Source organism: Dysidea avara, chromosome 10 (genome assembly GCF_963678975.1).
Source record: "Dysidea avara chromosome 10, odDysAvar1.4, whole genome shotgun sequence".
Lineage (NCBI taxonomy): Eukaryota > Metazoa > Porifera > Demospongiae > Dictyoceratida > Dysideidae > Dysidea > Dysidea avara.
The window spans coordinates 22,711,029-22,738,158 of NC_089281.1; the positions used below are offsets into that span (position 1 = coordinate 22,711,029).

Below are 27,130 nucleotides of genomic sequence, written 5' to 3' on the forward strand. Positions count from 1 at the left end.
CTGTCTGGCCTTGTACCACTGCAAAATACACATGATTTTATTGCAATAAATATTCAAAAAGCCCATCACAATAACAGGCAGACAACTGCTTAGCATGGAAGCATCTCAGCACACTGACCTACAGTGGCTGACACAACACAGACCAATAGAAGCATCTCAGCACACTGACTGATAGTGGCTGGCTCAACACACAACATAGACCAATGCTTACCACAGAAGCATCTCAGCACACTGACTGACAGTGGCTGGCTCAACACACAACATAGACCAATGCTTGCCACAGAAGCATCTCAGCACACTGGCCTACAGTGGCTGGCACAACACAAACCAATGCTTAACACAGAAGCATCTCAGCACACTGACCGACAGTGACTGGCTCAACACACAACATAGACCAATGCTTACCACAGAAGCATCTCAGCACACTGACCGACAGTGGCTGGCTCAACACACAACATAGACCGATGCTTGCCACAGAAGCATCTCAGCACACTGACTGACAGTGACTGGCTCAACACACAACATAGACCAATGCTTACCATAGAAGCATCTCAGCACACTGACCGATAGTGGCTGGAACAACACAAACCAATGCTTAACACAAAAGCATCTCAGCACACTGACCGACAGTAGCTGGCACACAGCACTTGCCTTAAACATGTGTAAATATACCAACTGTTGGTGTAGCAGAAGGGTGCTCATTACATTAATTCTATGTATACTACCTGCCTGGGATTGGCTTAATGAACAGAACACATTCTCAATCATATGCAACTTGCATAAGAATATTTGTTTTTAATTTTATTTATTTATTTTTAATATTTTTATTAGCTATTATAATTCAATGAATATGACACATGGTTTTCAGAGGGTCACCAACAGGCATGTTAAAATCCAATAACAAGCCAAGAATACGAGTTGTGGGCCTTGAACCAGAAAAGAACCCCGAGGTACACCTACCAGGCAAAAACAAATGGTCAAACAGGGGCAGGCCACACCAATCCCTGACAAAAGAAGCAAGATGACTACCATCTGGACAAATTAGAGGCCAAATGGGGCTGATGGCCAATGAGGTAGTACAATGATACCCCTGCACTTACAGTTCTGAGCATGCCTTAGCAAACGTGGAATGAGGTAGACTGGGGGACATCACCAATTCATTTCACCAGTCCAATCACATGTGAACAATCTACAGCCTCAGACCCTGGGTTACAGAAACGGCTATTAAACCTGGGTAGTTGAGTATTATAAAAGCTCGCAAAACGATCAACCGTACACGGGCCCCATCTACTGTTCAACCAGCAAAACACACTTGGGTGTAATTGCTAATCATCAAAGTCTTGTATGTGACAGCTATTTGGTTCTCATTACGAGGTATCCACTCAGGCTCAACAGACACACTGTACACACAAGGAAAATATACCTAGGGCCTCCAGTTGAAGGGCCGGGTTTTTACTACCCACCAGAAGAATCCGGGAAACATTTTGGTTATCAGTAAGCCACTTAACAATTTTGAAGTTTTGATATCAATGATTGAAGAACCAGCCTGACACCTTTAAGCTCAGCTCTGTTGGGCCTCTACAGCATCCCAATGGCTGTGCGCCACATACTGACCATGTTCAACAATATACCCACCAAATCCTGTATCGCTAGCATCAGAATACACAATTCTTACAGCACCTGGGCTGACACCATAAAGGCTGAGAGTCATGCTCCTGAAGATTTGCTTCCCAAAAGTGTAACTCACAGAGAGCCTCTGGACTAAGTGACAACATGTCACTCCAGGTATAACACTCATTAATCACTGTATACAAACTACGAGTCATGAGTCGACTAACTGGGCCCACTGCAAGGGACAAAGAAATTATCTTCCCAATGATCCTAGTGATATGACGGGCAGGAAGCACTACTGTCTTAATTGCAGAAGACACCAAACTTCTAAGAGCATGCACCTTATCTGTGGGGACAATAATCTGGCCTGCCTCTAGATTGATATCAAACCCTAACCAAGACACCTGGTAGGAAGGAACCCACTGGGACTTCGTAGGGCGAGCCACAAAGCCAGCATTAGCCAGGGACTCCTGAACAAATCTACTGGCAGCTTAGGCCCTTTCAGCTTCTACAGAGCAAACACCGTCATCTAAATATACCACTATCTTATAACCATGTCCCCTCCAATACTTAACTAATGGTCTCAGAAGCTTAGTAAAAAACAAAGTAGCATGCTGAATACAAGCTAAATGGAAGGACTTTAAACACAAAATAAGTCTGGACTTTATTCACAGGCCACATAAAGCCTAAATAATTCCAACAGTTTTCGTGGATGTCAACATGGTGATAACCAGACTTCAGGTCAAACGTAAATGCCTTATCACCTTTTTCAAATAACATCAGAGCTGTTCTAAGGTCTTCACTCGGGTCTTCATGTTTAAAACTCTGCTTCCACAGGAACTGGTTGAGGTGTCTGAGATTAATCACCAGACATTTCTTACTGGGTCCATCAACAACTGACAAAGGACTACATATAAAAGGATGAAAGTAAACCTTAGCAATACAGTTATTGACTAGCAATTCTTGGATCAGCGTTGAAACCGGGTCGGGTCATCCGGGTCACATTTTCTCCGGGTCATCCGGGTCTGACCCGGTTTACAATTTATCCGGGTCTGACCCAGATTGGATCACGTGAGAAAGGAAATTGTTCGTTTGACGACGTGGAACTTATAAACGCTATCGCGTAGCTCTTTCGTGAGCCACGCCCACTTATCGCATTACCAACATATGCTCAGCCACGCCTATTTGTTAGTAAGTGCAGTATGTAGCACGAAACTGAGGGTATCTATGGTGAGGGGTAGCTAGCTATTGTCAGTAGGTGAAGACCTTTTTTTTTTTTTTGGTCTTCAACCTACAGCTAGGCTGAAGTTGCAATATTTAATCAAACGCTCAAAATGTAGACTCGTTCGCTCGCCCGAGACTAGCCGAAACACGTCTCGGCTTTAATTAATCCGGGTCACATCCGGGTCAGTGGGTCATCCGGGTCAGCAGTAGTGACCCGGTTTCAACGTTGTCTTGGATTGCCAGGGAAACAAAGTCACAATTAGCCAAATGGTTACAACCAAAATATGGCGTTGGTAAAGAAAACAAAGGCAACACATAGCCATACTGAATTGCATCCACTACCCGATCAGGGGCATTCAAAACACCTATCCAAAACCTTATATGTTGCCTGAGGCCTCCTTGGACCTGTACACTATGAAGTTCATCAACATCTAACTCCCAAATAGGGCCATTGAGGCCAGCATCAGGGCCCTTCCCTTCAAAATCAGGGTTGCTAACTGGCAGTAAGTCATACAAATCACAGTCACTGTGTATGTCACATTCAAAAGGATACTATTTAGATGCTGCAGCTGCTCCTCCTGGTGCCTTGGGACAATTTCTCCTGAAGTGGCCAAACTCCCCACAATAGAAACAGGCGCCTGAAACTGAGCGCGCTTGACGACCAGGAAGCACAACAGGTGTGGCCTGTACTGGAACCACTTCCGGCATCCTACGGCTTCCCTGTGGGAAGCGATTCGATGGGGCCTCACGCCCAAAACCGGTAGACTGCTGCGCGGAACGACCGCGCTTCTTCTTAGCTATTGCTGCTTTCCTTTCCGCAGCCTTCTCGGCTTTCCTCTCGTCGTCACTATCATCAGCCAAATCGTTAGTGTCATACTCAGCAACAAGTGACCAACCGAACTCTGAGCAGTCCGCCAACCTAATAGCCTTCTGACGAAGTTTCAACAGACGCATACCTTCCTCTATTGCAAGTTGTGCTTGCCGGAGCTCGGACGACACAGGGGGAGAGCAAGGAGAGCCCGGCCGGAGCTCGTAACCCGTCCTCAAGCCTCACATAAGCTACACGAAGATTTTCCTGGAGCGACTCGTTGAAGCGGAACTGCCTCTCATTGCCTTTCTTTCTGAAAGTCACTTCTGCTGAAAGACGAGCTTTCTTAGCTGCTCTCTCTGCAGTTTCTTCCTGTTCCTTCCGAAACTCAACCCTTAAGGCCTCAATAGACTGCTGAATCGTTGCCTGGGATGCGGTCACCATGTGGAAGATACGGTCCAGTTTAGCATTCGTCTCCAAAGTAGCGGTAGCTAACGAGCAGCTGGATCTTCCTCTACTTCCACTGTTTCCACCACCAACCATTGAAGTAGTCTCGCCCCCTGGGAGCGAGACTACCATTGAAGTGACTGGAGGGTTTATAACCGTGACAGTTGCTCCAGAAGTAGACATTTCGAACGAGGGAAAATGAAGCAACAGTAGCTTGATAAACGGCCTAGAATTGCCGTAGCAGCCAATCATTCATTTAAATACCCCAATTATCCCGCCACGCATGCGCAATAACATACCGCGGAGAGCGTATTAGTGAAATCTACATTGAAACACTGCTCTATGCAGTCTGCTCCAGGAATGGATGGCATCACCTATTACCATCTTTACCACCTTCCGTCAAGTCATCATTTCATGGCTACCCTGTTTAATAAATTACTTGAGACAGGAACTGCTCCACCTAGCTGGGGAGTTGCCCGGTTAAGGCTTATCCATAAATCTGGTGATACCAGTGATCCATCTAACTTCCGTCCAATTGCCCTTACTTGTGTGGTGGGGAAGTTATTTCATAAGATTCTGAGCCGCTATCTTGAGATTTACTTGAGAGCAAACAATGTTATAGATACTAGTATCCAGAAGGGTTTTGTTTCTGGCTTGCCGGGTGTGTTTGAGCACATATACTCTCTATCTGCTATCATGGAGGATGCTTTGACAAATAGAAAGCCACTGATGGTGACTTTCCTCGACTTGAAGAATGCTTTCGGCTCTGTATCCCACCAACTGATTTTTGATATGCTGGAAGCAGTAAAAGTGCCACCTTCTTTTAAAGATTACGTTCAATCCTTTTATTCACAGTTGTTTGTCATCGTTAAGGGTAATTCTTGGGAAACAGACCAGATACCTTTTAAACGAGGTGTTTTTCAGGGAGACACACTCTCTCCTATAATCTTCCTACTTGTGTTCAACCCTGTTCTCAAGCTAGCAGAATCATTGAACTCCTCCTACGGCTATCAGTTTCAGTTGAAGATCAAGGACACTGAGATGCTTCCACCTGTTGGTACCTATGTGTATATAAAATGGACTGAAGACAATGGAGAATTGCCAGGATGGTACAAAGCTTATGTTGATGAGTACTACACAGATGGATCTTGTAAGATTGTGTATAGTGAGGATAATGGACAAGTGGTATATGAAACAGTTGATCTCAATAGGACGCAGTGGTTACCCTGTTCTAAAAGAGCTAGGAAATTCGTTCCTCTTGAGACAGATCTGGTCACCAGTAAAGCTAAATGGAGGCCTTCATTGAAAGTAGTTAACTCCAGTGAGCATTCAGTGATGGGTTATGCTGATGATGTTACGTTGGTTTCTGATAACTTTGATATACATGTTAGTGTTCTTCAAACAGTTGACCGTAGAGCATTAGACTTGGATCTATCTTTCAAACCTGTGAAGTGTATATCGTACCTATTCGACGGCTCTAAGTGTTTGCAGAAAGGAATAGTTTTATCTAAAGGTGTTACAAGGTCAATTACTGAAGGCGGCACAAAGTTTTTAGGAAAGCTTATTGGTGTATCATTAAGTGCTACAAAGAGATCTGCTAATAAAGGTATGGTAGGCCGGATAACAGGATTACTATCAGCTACTGACACCCTGCGCATACGTGGAGAATACAAACTTTGGATTTATCGAAACTACATTTTATCACTGTTGCGTTTCCACCTTAGTGTGGATGCAGTTACACCTACTGCCATATCGAAGATGGAGTCTATGGCTACTCGCTACTTGAAAAGATGGCTACATCTACCAAGAAGTGCAACACGTGTAGTCCTTTATTACCCGGGGATATGCTGCCCAAGTGTATCTAATGTTACAAGGGAGGCCAAGATTAGCTTGTTGTCATGTATCAGTGCTTCCTCAGACCCTAAGCTCCAAGAGCTCGGCGTGCATCTACATTTAGGGCAAGAATTTCTGCAATTTCAGGATTGTGATTATTCCATCCTATCCACAGCCAGGAAGCAACTCTCTTCATTACCTACTGCGAGATCATTGTATGTGACAGCTAAGACTCAGCTACTTAGCGAGGTTAAATCTACCTCTGAGGATCATCTTCAAACACTTTCTGTTCAGTGCAAGTTTGCAGACTCTGCCGAGCTTGAGACCTCTTGTCGAACTTGGAACCGATTACTATCCAGTATGCATCCTGGTCAGCTGTCATTTCTTTTGCGGGCGGCTTCGGACACTCTGCCAACTGCCATGAATTTGCGAAGGTGGCATATACAGTGTCATGCAAAATGCGTACTTTGTGATTCCTCACGTCCGACTACTGCTCATGTCTTGGGGGGCTGTCCGGTTGCGTTATCTCAGGAAAGGTACACTTATCGGCATGATTTAGTCATTCGGTCTTTGGTCGACAGTTTCATAGGGGTTTACATTGACTTGCCCTATATCCGGGTTTATGCTGACCTTCCTAACTTGCGAGCCAGTGAGTCACCCCCATCTACACTTCCACCTAATGTGATTGTGACCCCCTTTAGACCAGACATTGTTATCCATAATACCGTCACTTCTAGTATACTTTTATTTGAACTGACATGTCCATTGGACAGTGCCCACCATCTTGAGCAGGCTAGATCTCGTAAACAAAATAAGGCTGAATACCACCAAATTCTATCAGAGCTAGATCGGTTAAATGTTACCAACTTTTATGAGACTCTTGAGATCAGCGTTTTAGGTCACTTCCAGCAATTTTCAGTCACTAACACTTACAATGTACTACATTTTATTGATAAGGACATCAATATCACAAGGTCACTGGTTCGACGGATGCTGGATGATGCCTCGAAGGTTTGTATGACTGCATCCCAGAGGATTTTTATGGCAAGGGATTGCCGAGAGTGGTTGTGATAATGTACTTGTAATTTAATATTTTTGTTTTGTTTCGTAATTGCTGTTTTTGTTTGTAATTGTAATTACTTTTCTCCCTTGCCATGCCCACGTTGGTATCACTTGATCACCAGCCTTGTGGTCGCATGTGACCGAGGGTTACTGAATTTGTAAATGTATATACATGTCTCATTTATTATGATGGTATCAACTATGTCTGTCTAATATTGCATAACCGTCAGAAAATACCAAAACCCTGTACCTGGGTAGACCTACCTGCCTCTATTACACTATCCAGGCAATTAGCTACCACAAACATTTTAACACGTGCTCCCACAAAGGGTCCGGATTAGTCCGCATTTTGATAAGTTGTCAATTTAAGATGCATGGCTAGTACATACAGCAGATTTGTTTACTGCTTAATGGTGCAGTTCTTTATACTTAAAGTGTAACAACTACTGTTTTTGGAAGACCAGGGTAAGAATATTTTAGCCATCACAGCAGCACTTATACACGCATATTTGTGTGGCTTCTCGTAACGTTCAATTTTATAGCACAGGTAAATAGAGAGGCTAGTATCGAGTAGATCACTGTTACAATCACTGACTGTTCTGCTAGAAAACTTTGATATATCGATATTTTCTAAGTACAGTATCGTATTGTGATACTTATTTGGTGTATCGATATATTTCAATCGATTCAGCTCAGTCACAGCTATGTTAGCTACAGCATCTTTCTTGGCCAAGCCTTCAGCTGAGACGTAAAATATCCAGATTACAAGCACTTTTTAAAATTATACATCACAGTGGCGGATCTAGAGGGGTTTCTGGGGTTTCGACAGAAACCCCTTTTAAATTTAGCTCAGTGGCAGTATAAATATATAAACATTGTTGCACTGACAATTTGTCATAGCAAACAACTACATACCACTGTATTTCAGTATAGCATGCATGCAGTTGCACTTAACTAACACCATTTTTAGCTATTAAACCCTCGGCAACACTTCACTTTTCATCTCTCACTGCATTAAAAACGATCGAGATACTCTAATAGAGCAGTCAAGTAAATACTCTAATAGAGCAATCAAAGCTACAGCTTGTAGCCACCATCTTTGCCCTATATAGTTAGCTATATAACATTTATTTAAAGCATTGGATTTATTGCAATTGGTAACTAAAAATAGCCTAAAATCCAATCTCATGCAGAACTTCTAAAGTCTCAAAATTTTCCGGAGAAATGCCTTATTCAGCTACACCAACTTTCAGAAACCTCCTTTTAAAAATCCTAGATCCGCCACTGCATCAAGATTATTCACTGTCAATTCCTCCTCATTTTATTTCAATGACAAGATCCACCAGACTATATCACCCATGCACATCGTTTTATTCTACCAAACTCATCCACCTATTCATACCAACAGAGCCTTTTCTCCTAAGGATTGGAACAACTCAGGGGCGGATCTAGGATTTATAAAAGGAGGGGGGCTAACTCAAGGTACTAATCTGTTGGGTAGAGGTGTGCAAAGCACACTTCCCAGCATGCAAAGCATGCTGGAACTAGGGGGGTCTGGTGGCATGCCCCCCCCAGGAAATTTTTGAAAAATAGATGCTAAAATACTGCAATTTGGAAACATTTCCACATAAAATTCATAATATTTTCTGCCTGTAGATATTTCATATACTGCCTTTAGATTATAGGTATGGCTTTCTAAAGCATTTTGCTATTCAAAATGTTTGGGTAGGTACAGACAACCAAGTACACGATGCACCCCTCTCACAATTGCACAACACTGAATACGTGCATGTTAGAATAATATAATGTTGAACATGGAAAATTTTGAAATTTGAACAATACAAGATTGAATCTGAGAGCATTTTCAATGAAAATTGTGTACCTGAATTAAGTATTGCCATATATATTAACTACACAAGTGGATGAATGAAGCCCTTTAAACAAACCAATGCACTTCATTGTATATATGTATAGGTGCAGGCAGATTTGAAAAAATTCCATAACAGAACCAACTACATGTTTCCAGTGAATGTTCTATTAGAGTAGTTAGCTGACTGCTCTATTAGAGTATCTCGATCTTGTACACCTCCAATGCTGATCCGGGTCCTTGTTACATAAACTTTAGCATAAATCCACTGATAATACCTTGGAAAGATGTTTATAAGGTGGTTTTATGGGTATTTGTATATTATTATTAGTGATCATATAATTATGCTAAGACAAAATTTCATTATAATACTCAGCATATTGATCAAGTAAAGCCTAAATATGAAGGGGGGGGGGGGGCTTCAGCCCCCAAAGCCCCCCCCCCCCCCTGGATCCGCCCCTGCAACTTACCATCTTCCATCATTGAGAGCCAGTGGCGTAGCCAAGGGTGGGCATGGGCGGGCATTTGCCCAACCATCACAGTTTCTTGCCCAACCATCACAAACTTTTGCCCAATCATCACAAGTAGCTTAAGATTCACGCGAGGATTCACAGCAGCACACAAAATCACCCTACTTTGATACTGTAAAGCGTAAACATGTACCTCATTTCTTGAACCATGACTTCAGCAGGGATCGAGATAGATGGTATATCACGTGATCAATTACGCGGAAAATCCCTTAGGAAGTCCCTATAAAAGGCGCACGTGCCATGCTCCTTGGCGCGGTTTAAATTTAAAATGGAGTCAAAGCGTGGTACACTACAGTCGTGGTACTGTATTTCTGAGTCACAGTGAGTGATAATCGTCAGTAGGATTCAGTGTGGATGGTGCTGGCAGTAAAAGATTTCGTTTCAGTGGATTTGTCAAGCATATTTTTTTTGATAAGGAAAGTACCGTATAGCCTACCTTACTGCTGATGAAAGAAAACAGGAAAACGTGACTCTTCTAGATATTATAATAACACGGCATGCAAGTGGAGCTGGAGGTCAAGTCATTATAAAGCGTCACGTGCACAAATTGTGCTGATTAACCGAGTTGTGGTTTACACTAGATTCATACAAAATGTACATTGGCTGCTGTAAGTCTGGGACGAAGCTTTCTTGGCATGCTGATATTTGTGTTATAGTTCATAAATTAGCGCCCCGGCCTTCATTTGGGACCATGTGGCGTTTAATTGAAAGCATTTCATATCGCTATGGTGGTTGGTCTGTAAACTATACTGCCAGTTGATTGTGATAAATATGTGATGAACTGTTTACCTTGTTGGTTCTTGTAGGTTCAGCAGTTTGATGTCACGTGATACTCAACTACGGCGATCGTCGGTGGATGCTTGCCCTACAAGTTTAATAGATAGCATGTAGCTAGTAAATGTTTGCATGCATGCAAGCAGCATTTATTTACACTAGTATAGGTAGCTGTAGGCCTTGTGTGCATACACTTTTATATTTTTCTTTGATAATGTCTCACATGAAAGTGAGCGTGTTTCTCGTGTGTGTAGTTTTTATTATTATTTACCTATACTGTACAACTTTAGAAATGAAGAAAAATGTACAGACAAATCACAAAAAAATAAATAATTCAATAAGTAAATTATAGATTTAAATACTTCAAGTAAATTAGAGTCTTTAGCTAGGTTAGGTAAATCATTCCAAAGTGAAATTGTTGCTGGAAAAAATGAGGTCTTTGATGCTTGCAATGATAGGAGGTTAAAAGGATGATAATTTCTTGTACTGGAATATGTTGCAAAGTTAGTATACAAATCAAATGGGATGTCAATTTCATTGTGGATAATTTTGTACATCATGGATAATCTTAATTTTAATCGTCTGCTTTCAAGTGATTCCCAGTCCAGCTGGTCCATAAGGTTAGTTACGCTAACAGTAGGGTCACGTGTGTATGTATTGGTCACAAACCGGGCTGCTCTTCGTTGTATCTGCTCTAACCGGGATATTAAGGTAGACTGCCAGGGTGCCCACACTGTTGCAGCATATTCGAGTTGGGAACGAATAAATACGGTGTATGCTAATTTCTTAGCATGGATTGAGGCACATGAGATATTACGTTTGAGAAATCCCAATGTTTTGTTGGCTTTAGCTGTTATGTAGTTGACATGCATGTTCCATTTTAGGTCTGATTGGATGATGACACCTAAGTACTTGCAACTGTCAACTTGGGACAAGGGAGAGTTATCCATGTAATAGGTTCTTGAGATAGTATAAAGCTTACTTAGGGTTACACTCATGCTGTGACATTTATCTACGTTGAGTTTCATTTGCCATATCGAGGCCCATTCCATAAAGGAGTTAATGTCGCTTTGGAGTAAAATAGCATCTTCTGTACATTTAATTTGTCTGTATAATATGCAGTCATCAGCAAATAGTCTTATTGTGGAGTGTTTGATGACTTCTGGTAGATCATTTATGTATATTGAAAACAGTATGGGACCTAGGACTGTGCCTTGTGGAACTCCGGAAGTAACTGGAATTGGAGAAGAAATTGAGCCATCTATGATTACTTGTTGATGACGATTTGTTAGAAAAGATTTAATCCACTGATAAATATTGTTGTCTATGCCATACACTGTGAAAAAGGTGGGATATAATATGGTATTTCCAGTGGCTTATTGAATACAAATAAGCCTTAATATAAACCCTATATTATACTCATGTTATAGTTTAGTATAATGCATACTATACTATTACATATTTTATTTACCACATTACCTGAAAAAGTTTATATCGAATATAATACCCACACTATACCATCACATATATGGTTTCAGTATGTTTAACACATTAACTAAAGCCTTACATGAGATTGTTAGTATAATACAGGTTATATCAAGCTTTTTTGTATTCAATAAGCCACTGGAAATACCATCTTATATCCCTCTTTTTTCACAGTGATACCATTTCAACTTATAAAGTAAACGCTGATGAGGAACCTTGTCGAAGGCTTTGGCAAAGTCTGTAAAATAAATAGTTAAGTTGATGTTATGCCTAACCATCAAATATTGGCTGGCTACGCCCCTGTTGAGAGCAACAATATATTGACTCTTTCAGCGGAACTGCAAACATTGTATGGAACTCAATAACTGTAATCTTTGTAACTAGTCTATATACATAGCTAAATTCATTTTTTATGATTGCTGAGCATATCAGCTGTGCATGCTGTCTGCTCAGTAACAATATAATAATTCAGTTCCGTATCGATATGTATTGCAGATCCCTCAGAATAGCAACACACACACACACGCGCGCGCATGCATGCATGCACAAACTGAATTACATATATAAATGACAAGAAATCGCTTTTCGAACAGTAATAGCCGGTTAGCTATACACAGGCGGTTTGTACTGAGAGTATACTTTGCACATCATCTGTGTTTGCATTAATATCATGATCAGAAACCACCTATTAAAGTAATGGGTGGTTTCTAATCAGAATTTAATGCAAACACAGATGATAATAATGTCTTTGAAGCCATCACTAGCACTGAAGTCTGCAGAACTGAGTGAAAGAGCTTTAATAAAAGCCTGGCAGGTCTGCATGTATAGGTGGGTGTGACTCGCTACATATAGCACGAATATAGAAATTTATGATTATTGATTAAATAATGGAATAAAATGTTTTATAAGCCATATACATGTTATAAAAACACAAAATAATTAACCTGAATACGATGATAATAACAATATTATAGGCCTGAATCAATTATGCTCAAAATACTTTCAGCTAGGAATTTCCCAAACAAAAAGTTTACCTATTATGCTCTCCAGTGTTCCCATTATGCTTGTTACTACTTAATCAGTAAATGCTCTAGAGTATTTCACTACAAAGTGACTGTTCTATTAGAGAGTGTCGATCTATTTTCATGGAATCCATAGTTTGAAATATCCACTTAATATGCTAGCATGGCATATCACTTCAGCCTATTATGCTTTTTATTTTGCTAGTATAATTATATGAAATGGACTTAAACAATATCAAATAGGCATTTATAAGCTTCTGCTGAACCATGGCAGTTTAAATTTGCACATCATACAATCACTGAATTTATAAGATGAAAGCTACACAAATTAAAATGTTGGGTGGTGACACAAGGCCAACCTCCTCTGCCAATACACCACATTTACACTACAGTCATGCCACTCAGTTCCTTAGTCTGCTCACTGGAATACTTAGGAAATTTGGAATGCCACTAACCTACTGTAACACAGCACAGGAATTGTATAATTACCCTGGTGTCCTTTTTGTGTGAGTACAGTCATTTAATTGATAAAGCTGGAGCTTCTAAAGAGTCTCTTGGCTATTTTATATCATTTGCATACCTACCATGGTTGTATGCATTCTTGCTTGCTATATGTGATTCTTGTTCATATAGTATGCTGGACTGGGTATAAAATTCAAGTTTGTAGCTTTTAGGTGATGGCAACTTTGAATTTTAAAATCATGTGTGTATCTATACTTATCTATTCACATCTGTATGTTGACAGTTTTGGTTCATTATTCTGTTTATAAGCACCACAGCTGTTTGTTGCCTTGCATTGAAAGTCCTTGCTTGCTGTCTAATAGGATAATCTGATAGGGGCAATTCTCCTACTAATGTAGTAGTTGTTCCAGAAATGATGACACTTTTCCCATCAGTGCATGAGTAGTCATGGTAAATGCAAAGCAAATAGGTGCATGGGAGCTCATTGTCACAGGTAGATCGTTGCTGTGTGAAGTGAATTTCTAGATCAAGCCTCATCAATGCAATGAAGGGAAACAAGTTATAGTTAAGAAAACAATCTATACAACTCACAATATCTCAACTACTCAAGTTGAGTAAAAATATACATAAACTTTCATTCTTACAAAAATAATTTGCACCGTACAACACTGTAATAGGTTAATAGTTTGTAAATGATGGGTTTGAGATCAATACTTGCATGATTTAACAATGGTAGTTTCACTGTTCCAAATAAAACAAATAAACAATTTTTAAAAGTTTCTTATACACCTTACTCCTTTCGTTCAAGCTTTATATAGTCATCCACATGGTCAGAACGTCCCATCATCTCTACAAACTCGGGATCATGTGTAATAACCACCAACTGGAAATGAGATAGCAGATCCTTTCTGGCTGTAATGAGGCTAGACAGAATTGGATAAAATGAAAGCCATTAAGATGATAATGCATATTTTACCATCTACTGTATGTTGATCTTTCACATATACAAATTGAAACTTACTTTTCAATGTAGACCTGTCTATTAACTTACTAATGATTCTTGGTTACATCACAATGTCAGAAATGGCTTGAAACTATTTTAAGGCCTTAACCAACTGGTAAATAGCGCTACCAGTACATGCGTAATCCCGTACTGTTTAGTTGGAATTGCCCCAATATTGAGTGGTGCCCATCAAAATGCTGCCTCTAAAAACCACCCTAGAAACATTTTAAAGGGCAAAAAGTAACTTTATGGAACAGTGTTAGTGTATTCAAAGTCGAACATAACATTAAATCTACAAAAAAAACATGTGTAAGCTCTAATATTAAATCGTCCAAACCTGATTTTTGGTCTGTCAGCCTGACCACATTCGCAAGGCTATGGGCTAATGATGCATCGTATGACCATCATTTTTTTTGTCATAACAACAAACTCACCAGTGGCATGTACCTTGCTTGCTCTCTGTGCCTTGCATTTCCTTTTACCTTCAATTTGCTTGTAGTTTTCTTCTTCATGCTAGGAAATCGTATTAAGGCATTAATTTTCTGCATCACTACTTAATACCTCAATAGATAACACATGTAATAAGGGATACACACACACGCACACACACACACACACACACAAACAAATTAAACGTCTTCCTCCACAGCACTTTGATGCCACAAATTTATTTAAAGTGCTCATGCTGATACATTACTGGTAGACAGTTGGTAGACACTAGAGATGCAACAATATATTGATATATCGTGTATCGTATTGCTTTAAGACAATATCGCTGTATCGATACAAAGTCAAACAGTATCAATATATCATGTATCGTGATATATCGACATATCGTGGCTTATTAACATGGCTGACAATCAAATTATTGTACATTGTGGTTAAACTGAATAGTATGCAATGCTTCTCAAAGAAAAATTAGCTCACTTATTTCTCTTAAAACAATAAAGCAACATTAAAAAACAACATAGACCATTGCTTAGACTCCACTTTGTATCGCGCAATATATCGTGATACACCAGAGGCAATATATTGATACGTCTACAAACTGTATCGTTGCAACTCTAGTAGACACTGTACCTGCACAATAGGATCTTTTACAAACTAGCTGGACCAGTGACATGTCCCTTTACGATCTAGTATAGCTGGACCAACAATGATCAAGGGACACGCCTCTTAATTATCTAGCTGTATGATTGACCATTAAATACATGCTTTTTATTGGTAGCATGGTGAAAAACAAGGTGTCATGACTGCACCCCTTAAACATTTCAGGCCTACTCAAGATACTCTAATAAAGCAGTCACCCTAATACAACAGCTATGTTCAATATTCTAATAAAGCAATCACATGTGCATATCATAGCTGTAGCTATAGCAAAAAATTAATACTTAAACAAAAGTAGTACATTAAAAATTATTAATTTAAAAATGAGGTAGGGATCTAAACGATAAAAAGTAGTGAAACAAGAGATGAATGATGGTATTATAACATAGCTCTGTGGGAAAATCCCTACTTTGGCATTGAACAAAATAATTGTTATAACATGGATTTCTCCACAGAGCTATGTTGTAATACCATCATTCGTCTCTCGTTTCACTACTTTTTATCGCTTAGATCCCTAATTCATTTTAAAATTATTATTTCTTAATGTACTATGTATTTATATAGCCAACACTATTTGCAATAGCTACTGTATAGCAAGTAAAGGTTCCTATTTTGTATGTTATGTAGAGATTGGCAAGTAAGCAGCATGATGGACGGATGGACAGATAGTCAGACAGACATCATTTCAACTCCTCTCTGTCTGCATCTGTCTGTCTAGGTTGTCACCACTGCCAACAAGTCGGGTAATATATACTTAACTCATACCACATCAAAGTTGAATTAAAGCATGCCACACTATACTTACTCTGAGAGAGCTTCTGCTAATGCCTTAGAATTCTCTTCATCAAGATTAGTGGTTGGTTCATCTAGTGCCAACACTCCACAATGAAAACAAAATGTTTCAGCTAATGCTAAGCGTATTACAAGTGAAGCCAGCATCTGGTGGAGAAAATTGCAATAACAATGCTAATATCATTGTGGGTATACCTTTTGACCAGCACTACACCGTCCTCTCATATTCATTTTAGTTCTGTTTCCTTTGTGCATAACAACCTAATAGTTACCCATGTTACTAGACCAGCATATAAGAAAACATAATGCAAAACTTTACCACAAAACTATCACAACACTGGTAACTATACTCACCCTGTAGTGAAATACACGACGACGTGCAGTAATATCAGAATGTTCTTCTAATTCGTTATCTGACTGTATCTCAATGTTATCAATATCTGAGAATATGACACGATCAGGTGATGACAGCAGGGTATGGCTAAATCCATATTACTATGGTACAGCCAGTTTGAATGAACATTTGAATGTGGGTTTATAGTTAACCTATCAATCATGTTGTATTCCTTAATGATGCGGGGGAAACTAGACTTATGGTGTTTTGGTATTTAATTAAGTTATGTGTTTATGGTTTAGTGGTGATCACAGACCATGCCTATATAAAGTAAACTGTGAGGTTTTAAAGTTTTCATGTTGTGCCAACCATCATAGATACTAGAATTCTAGTATCTATGCAGTCGTCTGTATAGCAGTAGTGATTTTTTTTAAAACCTAGTAATCATGAGTATCTTTATACTTTAATTTTTTTCAGTAAAGTGTTGAGTCAGTACAACTGCGTGTGTTGCAAACTAGTGAGATATACATATTATGTTGTAATTTTGTATACAGGAACCAGTTCTATTTAAAAGTTTGAAAGATTCGTAAACTTATAGTTAATGAATATTTGAACGTTGATAATCCAAGTTTGTTTGGGCCCTAGTACATATATTTGCACCATGATTTCAAAGGTGTAATATCTCTGGTTTACTTTATCAATTCACCACCCACCAATTAATCCATAACAAGATAGTTGAACAAAGACAGATTTCTTATACGCTAAAACAAGGACTGTAATTTAATAGAGAGTCATAACCTGCCATGCTCACTTTTCAAATCAAAACACTTTGTTATTAATACCGACTAAGGATGCAAGGATGTTAAAAGTTCTGAAATATCTATACAGCCTGTCAAATCCAGAAAGAAAACAGTTATCAGTATTTACAAGAATTTGCACCTTCAACATCACATACAGCCTTCTTTTAATTGAAATCATACAGTGTATACTGGTCATGAGGATGCATGTGAACTAAACATCAGACACAATACACAGACTTTACCAAGCAAATTTTTTGGGGGGCTAACTTAAAACATGTAAAAAAAACAAACAAATTTCTGGAAACTTTTAACCTTAAACTCACTACTGTTTGTAACAAATCAAAGTCCTACCCACTATGCTGCCACTGCTAGCTGCTTGACAGTTTCCAATGTAAGACAGTGTTAATATTGGTCTACCTAGCTTAAGTGTTAGGAAATTTGCAAGCTAGTCTACATAAGTTTGAGCACTGTGCTTAGAGCAAAGCAGCACTTGGCTGCATGGTTGGCAAATCACTGAGTATGCAAGTTTTGTCTCGAATCGACTTGGTTCTTAGTTGCTGCTAGCTTATTTCTTTTCAACAGTGTATGTTTTCTTAAGGTTGTTATTCAAGTCCTGCACTACCAATGACATCAAGGCACACGATAGTGTGTCGTGCGGCCCAAGAAGCCGGCGCGCCATACCGTGGGTATATTGACAAGAAGAAAGAAAACGTCATTTTCACACTTTTGTATCTCGGTGATCCCTTATCCGATTGGAACCAAATTTACTACAGAGTTGCCCGCCAGCCAGGGGAGTCTACATACCAAATTTGAAGGAACTCGCTCCAGCCATTTCCGAGATACGAGCTGCCAAAGTTTCGATTTTTTTTCCTTCTTCGTGTTTTCGCACACTTGCAAAAACTGCTATAAAACGCAAACGCGTGCTCCGATTGCCTTGAAATTTGGTACACAGAAAGTGAGTCCAAAGGCGAATCCTATCATCAAATTTAGTGCAAATCCGATGAATCGTTCGGGAGTTATGACCGATTATTCGCTTAAAACAAGATCGATTTGTTGTCACGCCTACAGGGTAAACCGCTCATGGAATGAGTTGAAAATTGCTATGTAGATGGAGTAACCATCGTAGGAGTGCCTTTTGGTGGTTTGAAAGGAATCGGGATAAAGACCATGGAGATATGACACAAAATCCAACCTGTGTCACAATTACGCGATCGATTTTTATGAATAAAAAAGTATTAGTTTTTACGCCTACTAGGAAAACCGCTTAGAGCAATGAGCTGAAAATCGGTGTATAGCTGGAATAATCTTCATAGAAGATCCTTGCAGTAGTACAGAAGAATCGGATTACAAACCACTGAGTTATGGTTCGAAAGCCAACTCCGTGTGGTAAATGTGAGATCGAGATACTCTAATAGAACAGTCACCCTAATAGAGCATTCAGCTAATTTATTTACTCCATTATAGAATTCTATTACATTACAAGTTATTCTGTAGGGAGTTCAGCTGCAAACAGTTAATCTTATAGACAGTTCAACAAGAAGCAAGTCACACTGAAGAGAGTTCAGCTATAAACAAGTCATGCACCCTGTAGAGAGTTCAGCTACAAACAATTTACTCTGTAGAAGTTCTGCTACAAACAAGTCTTCATTCAGAGAGTTTAACAACCAAAATCCACCATGTAAAGACTTCAGCTAGACTAACAAGTTACTCTGTAGAGAGGTCATCTAGAAATAAGAGAGAGCTCAGCTAGAAAACGTCACCTTGTAGAGAGTTCAGCTACAAACAAATCACACTGTAGAGAGATCAGATAGAAGAAGTCACCTTGTAGAGAGTTCAGCTACAAAAAACACCCCGTAGAGAGTTCAGCTGCAAACAGATCACCTTGTAGAGAGTTCAGCTACAAACAAATTACCCTATAGAGAGATCAGCTAGAAACAAATCATCTTGTAGAGAGTTTAGCTACAAAGAAACCATAGTTTGACTACAAACAAGTCACCCTGTAGAAAGATCAGCTAGAAGAAGTTACCTTGTAGAGAATTCAGCTACAAAGAAACCATCAAGTTGAAAGTTCAGCTACAAACAAGTCAACCTGTAGAGAGATCAGCTAGAAGAAGTTATCTTGTAGAGAGTTCAGCTACACAGAAACCAACATGTAGAGGGTTCAGCTACGAACAAATCACCCTGTAGAGAGATCAGTTACAAACAAGTAACCCTGTAGAGATATCAGCTAGATACAAGTTACCTTATAGGGATCAGCTACAAACAAATCATCCTGTAGAAATATATGTGTTGGAAACAAATCACCATGTAGAAAGTTCAGCTAGAAACAAGTCACTCTGAAAAGAGTTCAGCTACAAACAATGGGAGTTTAGCTACAGTTCAGTTATGTATAAGAAGTCACCTTATTACCTACAGTATGATTATCTTTCATTGTTAAATATACAAATACTTTTAATCAGACAAAAAACTGTATACAACATTTCTTCCTTTGTTCCACAATTCCTGCAGAAAAGAAAAAAAAGCAAGTTAGAAGGAAGCACCAAAGCTAGTTAATGGCTGGCTTTGTGGCTTGCAATACAAAAAGAAGTGATATCTAAACCAAAACAGCCAAGCTGTAAAAAAAGAGTGCGGCCCCCAAAATAGCCAGGATGAAAAAAGATGTAAAATCCAAGGCGGTGGCCAAGAAATGGCTGTGATGGTAGGTTAATGGCAAAAGGCTTTAATTACAACAATCCAGGTGAATTTGATGCCGAATCCTAGTGGAGGAGGCAATGCAAATTCATCTGAATTGTCGTAATTAAAATTTTTGCCATTAACTACCATCACAGCCATTTCTTGGCCGCCACCTTGGATTTCACATCTTTTTTCATCCTGGCCATTTTGGGGGCCGCACTTTTTTACAGCTTGGCTGTTTTGGTTTAGATTATATTAGCTTGAGGGTTTATTACAATAAAAGTGCAGGGTAAAATCCTAAGCTTATATACTTAGCAGTAAACTACAATGGCTGAAGTAGAGATTACATTTGCACTTCAGCCCCCCCCCCCCCCCCACTACTTGGTAAAATTCCCAATTTTCAGTAGCGTGTTTGTTAATTTTTTGTAACAAGATTCATCATTTGTGAATTTCTATAACACTGAATCAAAAGAAATAATGGACAAGGCTATAATTGTATGACAAAATGTGCACCCCATACCCATTACTGATAAGCAGTGTAGCCATCCATGCAGTATTTGCTGCCCATTACACAGAGAGAACAATATGTGAAACCAGCTTACAATCAATCTGCTAATTACTTTGACTGTGGTACAAAAATTAGACAATCTTGATACGTGCATTGTACATACAGTGGTATGTCAAAATGCGCCTGTTGAGCTGAAGCAACAACTAACAGTTAAAAATCAAGTCCATAGCCTTAACAGTTATTGAATTATGCTGCTCTGAAGGGAATAGTTAGTGTGTAGAAAATTCCACTAAACTACAAAACTAAATGTTTGTAGCAACTTACTGGAAATATTTTTAGTTGAACTGAGTTCATACCTAACCAAACATACTGCCAAAGTACCATGAAAGTATGGTAAAGCAGATTTCTTGTCAATATTTTTTTTTGTGTGAAAGTACATGATTTTTACTATATAGTACTGTAGTGACGTAACTGACTTTATATAGTGTATGATGTAATATTGTGATTGTAAGTGCATGTGTATGGGTTGTAAGTGTCATTCCATCCTAGCTGTTTGCTGTAGTTGCATGATTGTTTACAGTTGATTATGAATTGTTAATCTTCTTGTTGTGAACTATACATGAGATACTACAAGTACTATACCACACTGTATGATAAAACTTAACCCAAACCTTATATAATTGAACTACTACCCATGGGATTAATTGTATAATTCATAAACATAACAAAACTGTTCCCAAAAATTATGACTGTCTCTGGGAAACCGGTCTTATCACCCATTTACAAGTATCAGTTTTAAGTATTCAGAGTGTTGTAACTTACCAATGGTTAATTGTAACTATGCATACCAAATCACATGTTTTACAACTATTTTTTTATTATACCTTCCAGATCATCCACTAAACAAGTAGTGAACAGCTAAGTTTCCTACCATTTTAGATAGTTTTAAAACTGAGGTTGACTGTATCAGGCGAGCTCTAAAAGAGGTGGGTAGTGGGGCCAGAAGAGTGGCAAGAGGCTGTTTACAAAAGTAAAGAGGAGGTCAAGTTAAGGGCCATTCAGGGTTCAAAACTGGCTAAAATGATAGGAAATTTATATCACATGTCATTATTCAATACTATGAAGCTGTAAAGCCACACACAGCTATCTCCTAGTAGGCCAGGGCTCTATCAAGGCCCCAGATGGCTTGCCACCAAGTGGAAAAAGCAGCAAGCAAAAGCAGACCACTAAAACACTGGTTGACTGTGACAGTGAAATTTGATAATGCATTCATAAAGGTTTGCGTTTGTGTTTTATGGGTGATAAAACCAGTTGTCCTAGATCCAGCAGTGTTGGGACAATTACTTTTCAAAAGTAACTCATTACATAATACTATTACTTGCAACTAGATACAGTTACATATTACCCATAAAAGAAAGTAAGTTAAACTATAATAATATTTGTGTCCACAGCCTTAAGCTGTCATGTGTGCAACTACCACCTTATCACGTGACATGATTGCGTTGTGTGTAAATCTTGGTTATAATTGTATTCAAGAGAAAGTAACTGGTCGATAAGCTTCATTCATTAGTTCGAGGTGGGCTTCATTACTTTGTTGCAGCTAGGTGGTATCAGTGGATTAGTAATGAGATTATCAACTTCATTACTTGTAGTAATAAAATTATTATTCATTACAGTAACTTCATTACTTAGGTAACGTGTTACATTTGTAAGTAATATTACTAGCTTTTATAGTATATTTCGTTATATTACTTAGTTACCACAAAAGTAATAATATTACATAACTCGTTACATAAGTAATGCGTTACCCCCAACACTGGATCCAGTCACAATTACCCCTAGCTATAGGTGAACCTCCGTAGCTTGGATTTTGGTAGTATACAAAAGTTGCTTTTGTACCTCCTCCCTTGTAAATCTGAATCCAAAGTTCTTGTATGTTCTTGTTGACCTCATCCATCTTGGCTTGGTGATACTGAGTGATTGCTCTGGAAATCATAAATCATAAGGAAATACATTGTATAGCTACTTTACCTGTCTAGTGCTTTGTAGAATTTATTCAAGTCAGAATTTGTCACCTCAATAGCCTAATAGAATTTAATGGAGATTATCATTGAGCATGATAGTATGTAATAGTAAGGGTCACTTAAAGGCTTGCATTGTCACCAAAAAACATCAACCAGAAATAAGTAAACGTTATCATGATAGGATATGGACTATATAATTAAGTTATTGTTGCTTCTAGACAAGATCAAAAAATAACTTATTAAAATTATGCAGCCAATTTATTGCAGAAATCATTGCTCGTATTCAAATGTGCCATCTACATACCAAAATTAAAAAATGCTGTATGCATGCTGTAGAATGGTAACATTTGTTTCTTCGTTGAGGTCCTACCTTCATCAAACAATGGTTTTGTTCTACTCTGTAATGCCCAGCCCAAATCATTACCTCCTTACATTGTTCATGAAACTTCTGTAAAATGGGCAATGTTCCTAAGACATGCAGTGCTACAGGATTCTTCAGGATGACGAAATAATCACCAACTGGAAGAAATGATGTAATAATCACCAACCTGAAGGAATGCAATCACCGAGGGCCTTGCTCTTCCGGGTTAGTGATTACTACATCATTCCTTTGGGGTTGTTTATAGTTATTTACTGCATTTATATAGTTGCCGAAAATATGTGCACTCTATTAGAGTATTACAAAAATATTAACAAATAGCCTAACAAACTATACAATACAATACAATACAATACAATACAATTGTAACTTCTGTCTTCTAGAGGTGCACCAATATGGAAATTTTCCAATATACCGATACATTGGCTACAAAAATTACCAATTCCGATATCGGTACCAATATCTGAAAATAAAAGGTTTTCAGTATGGACACTACAATAAATGTTTAAAAAAGTGGCAAAAAACTTAAAAGGTGGTCACTTAAAACCTATGTAAAGAAAAATAACAAAGAATTGTGAAAAGGTGATGATAAAAAGGTGTGCAAAAAAGAAGAAACAAGTGTAACTAACTCAGGATTTGACCCTGACCATCATGAAAACCTCTACAACTTCAGCCCAACACTTTATAACCATTGTGCTACCAAGTCAACTATAGCATACTTCGGACAATTATAGTACTTATGTGTAATATCTGCTCATATCTGCTAAAAAGTCAACTTTCACCGATACCGATATCACGATATCGGTACCGATGCCGATATCACGATATCGGTACCGATGCCGATATTGATATCGGTGCACCTCTACGTCTTCCATAATCTCCTTTGTATATGTAGATAAGATGAAATGTTGGTATCCAATGCTAACTCATGGCCAGCTCTTATATATGAAATCCATGCAAAAAACAGCCAAGCTGTAAAAAGGGGTTTGGCCTTTAAAGACTGGATGAAAATACTATGAAATCAAAGGTGGCAGCATTGGCGTTACTAACACTGCAACCATATCCTGGCCATCATGTTTTGATTTCAAAAACAGCCAAGCTGTAAAAAAGCCAGTCTTCAAAAGTCTGGGTGAAAAAAGTTGTGCAATTTATTGGTATTAATATCATTGCGGCTATTTCCTGGCTGCCACCTTTGATTTCATAACTTTTTTTTGACCCAGGCTTTTGAAGGCTGCACCTGTTTTACAAATTGCATGGATTTCATCTTCTTTTTGTATTTTAGGCTTGTTTTTACCCAATTTCTTCTTATCTACAGGCACAATGATCATTATGAAGACAGAAGTAGTATTTATTGCATTGTAGATTTTATCTGACCATATGTTTCTTTTGGTAATACTCTAATAGAGTGCACAATTTTTGAGGGCTTTTATAGAACACACATAGAATGCTTTTGAGGTTCCATTGGTAGATCCATGATATTATGAATAGATTTGAAATAAAGTGAGGTGAGCAGCTGATAACAGCACTTTAGTGGTTAAGGGTAGGTATGGAGGCACCTGGTTCAAACTCTGAAGAGTTTTTTTGAATAATTTTTGTGCACCTTTTGTCACTTGGTGACTGTTATGTATATTAGAATATTTTGACCACTGCAATTTATGGTTTTTAAACTATAGCTGTCACCGTGATTTCTTTTTAAACCATAAAAGGTTTGAGTTATGTTGATTGACCTATACACAGAACAATTTTCAAGTTATTCCCATAAGTGGTTTATCCCACAGACGTGACAAAAACTCAATTTTTTTGTGAGAAATTCTGTGAATAGTTATCGGAAGATTTGCACCAGACTTGGTATGATAATTCACCCTGATATGCCCTAAATGTATGCAAATTTCACTGTAATCAGGTTGCATTTTATACCGGCTTTCGTAAAGCATGCGAAAAATTAGGCTCCTAAAAAACACGGAAAAAATGAAGAAATTAAGTCTAATTTTGACGGCTTGTATTTTACAAATACACATGGTGATTTTGGTGTGGGGGTGCTGAAGGTGGAGGGCAGCTATAATGCTAAAATTGTGTGCTTTTGAAAAGGGACCATGCTAGCTATGCATGCGTGAAAAATGCATTTACTTTCTTCCTTTCAATACAATTCACAATTTGGTGCACCAGCTTTTTTGGCAGTGCAACACACTGCCGTTTGTCTTGATTAGCTACTTGTCTTCTTACTAACAGAATTGTAGGAGCATCATGAGAGTAGGTGCAACAAGTGAGGCAAGAGCCTCACCACTTTCAAACATGGGAATTGTTTACCATAAAGGCTTGCTTGCATTGGCCTCAAAAAGAGCGCCTATTATGTTGTTCAACTTCAACATGATTTGAACTATAGACCAACACAGTAAAAGCTGTAGTAACTTAGAAAGGGGGAAGACAACAGGGGTGCCAGCCTCCCTATTGGACAATTTATGATTTTAATTACTTAACAATGATGTAATAGAACAGTCAGCATGTGAAATTGCCTTTGATTTCAGATTTGATCTTAGATTGCTTAAAATTTAAGAATACCCCAGACCACTCTAGATAGAAAGTATAAATGCTTTGCATACTCAATCGAACTGGGCTAGCTCCCCTGACTAAAAGATCTTTCCATATCATCCCACATCTAGCTGGCTATGGAAAAGGCAGTCTATCTAGCCTGGAAGAATGGTTATTAGCTAAAATTGGTGCCTGATTATATGACAATTTTAGATAAAATATTGCTATAATACAAATGATAAGTACTGCACATCCAATGCTAGGGGGGATAAAGTATTTCAAGGTGACACAAAATGGGGTCCAAATATTTCATGACACTTCTCTGGGTATGTGTACCAAGTTGCACAAGATAATAGCAAAGCAAATGTCACCATGGAGGTGTACAACATGCAGTACCTTGATTTCTGCAGCTTTGCACAGATATTTGGTTTCAGCATCTTTATATGATTCACCATCAAGATTTTGCTGAAGTTGCTGTGCATTATCCTCCCAGCTTGACTGTAGCCCTTTTTGATGAGCTCGCTATTGAATCATGAATATGACATCAAGGGGTTCTATTCATAAATTATCAACCTTTTCTTTTAGTATGTTAGTATCTTCCTTCCTCTTATTACACTTGCTGTATGTCAATAAAAAATTATAGCAGTAAATTATTAAGGTAGCCCCCCCCACCCATCATAATCTTCTATTCCATGCTCCCTTAGATATGTATCAATTTCTCGTATCTCCTCATCAATACCATTAATTTCGTCACGTTGCTCGAGGTACTGAATGGTGTCCTTGTACTCTCTCAATTTGATCTACAATAGCAACATAGATCAATACTTAAAATAATTCTACATAACAAAAAAGTAGGATCCTTCAATTCCAAGATACAGTGACACCTGTCTATTTCAGTTGCCTTTGAGCCAAAATTTCCAGACCCTAAAATGCAGGTGAGGCAGGCTAAATGGCCGCAGTTTAGACAGGTAATCTTATTATACAGTGACCTGAATAGACAGGTTTTACTGTAGTTCAATACTTCAAGACAGAGTGATTATTCATATTCACCAAAATAGTAGGTAATGGGACATGTAATAAGTTGTTACCATGACATTGGCTTGTTTCTCTCGCATCCTATCAACTTCATTCTGTAAAGCACTTCTCTTCTGGTTGTGTTCTTTAGTTGTTTGGTCACACTTAGTCACTTCATCCTCACATTGTTTTAGTTTTTGTTCCTCTCCGAATTGGTGATAGCTGTCACAAAACACTTAAATGTGTGCATACATGCAGTACATTAAACCATTGAACAGGGACATTCTACAAAATTAATACAGATACCTATTTATTTCCTGTACCAGCCATTCTAGCTTGCTTTCATTACTACAAATTTCATCAACCTAAGTAAGTAAACACATATTAGTGTATACACATAACATACACATGAAACACACCAAAAGCATACAAAGATGTATGCATACATATATGTAAGTACCATGAAACCACCTAACTTCAAAGGAGAATTCCAGGGTACATATCTCATAAACCCTGGCTTGCCATGGTACATTTAAGTTAAATCATGGCCTGGCCATGGTTTAACTTAAATGTACCATGGCCTTGGTAATGTTGTTTGTTCTTATAAGAATCCTGGCAGTATTCGATTGTGGGAGTTTATTATTGCTCACATGATGAAAACCATGAATCCAATTTTGCATTCTACAGCACTCAGACGGAGGCGATTCGACACCCTTACCACCCTATGAGTTGACAAACAGAAGTTTAAGGTGAGAACTAGTGTCATGGTTAATATACAATCGAGCGTCTGCGTGTTTGATTATGTACCACACCCACTTTTTGTATATCACGAGGTAACCACT

General features: G+C 38.6%; 2 protein-coding genes across 5 annotated transcripts in view; one reads left to right on the forward strand and one right to left on the reverse strand.

Annotated features, from left to right (window-relative positions):
- The first annotated feature begins 4,450 nt into the window (after positions 1–4,450).
- Positions 4,451–11,110, forward strand: LOC136236854 (uncharacterized). The gene is made up of 2 exons (XM_066027085.1): positions 4,451–6,897; positions 11,041–11,110. Exons 1-2 carry the CDS (start codon positions 4,451–4,453, stop codon positions 11,108–11,110), a joined length of 2,517 nt encoding a protein of 838 aa, XP_065883157.1.
- Positions 11,111–13,680: 2,570 nt separating this feature from the next.
- Positions 13,681–27,130, reverse strand: part of LOC136236529 (DNA repair protein RAD50.L-like) — an 85,664-nt gene continuing 72,214 nt past the window's right edge. For 2 of the 4 annotated variants that reach the window (XM_066026708.1, XM_066026706.1), the window contains 12 exons: positions 26,595–26,653; positions 26,363–26,510; positions 25,947–26,074; positions 25,848–25,893; positions 25,671–25,796; positions 22,374–22,426; positions 22,242–22,327; positions 16,382–16,467; positions 16,223–16,288; positions 16,041–16,174; positions 13,920–14,048; positions 13,681–13,866 (listed from right to left, as the gene is read on the reverse strand). In XM_066026708.1, coding sequence (XP_065882780.1) covers positions 13,833–13,866; positions 13,920–14,048; positions 16,041–16,174; positions 16,223–16,288; positions 16,382–16,467; positions 22,242–22,327; positions 22,374–22,426; positions 25,671–25,796; positions 25,848–25,893; positions 25,947–26,074; positions 26,363–26,510; positions 26,595–26,653 — 1,095 coding nt within the window. In that variant the 3' untranslated portion in view covers positions 13,681–13,832. Of the gene's footprint in view, positions 13,867–13,919; positions 14,049–14,096; positions 14,511–14,562; positions 14,642–16,040; positions 16,175–16,222; positions 16,308–16,381; positions 16,468–22,241; positions 22,328–22,373; positions 22,427–25,670; positions 25,797–25,847; positions 25,894–25,946; positions 26,075–26,362; positions 26,511–26,594; positions 26,654–27,130 lie in introns of those variants that run through there. The other 2 variants (XM_066026707.1, XR_010692161.1) reach the window with 2 other exon arrangements.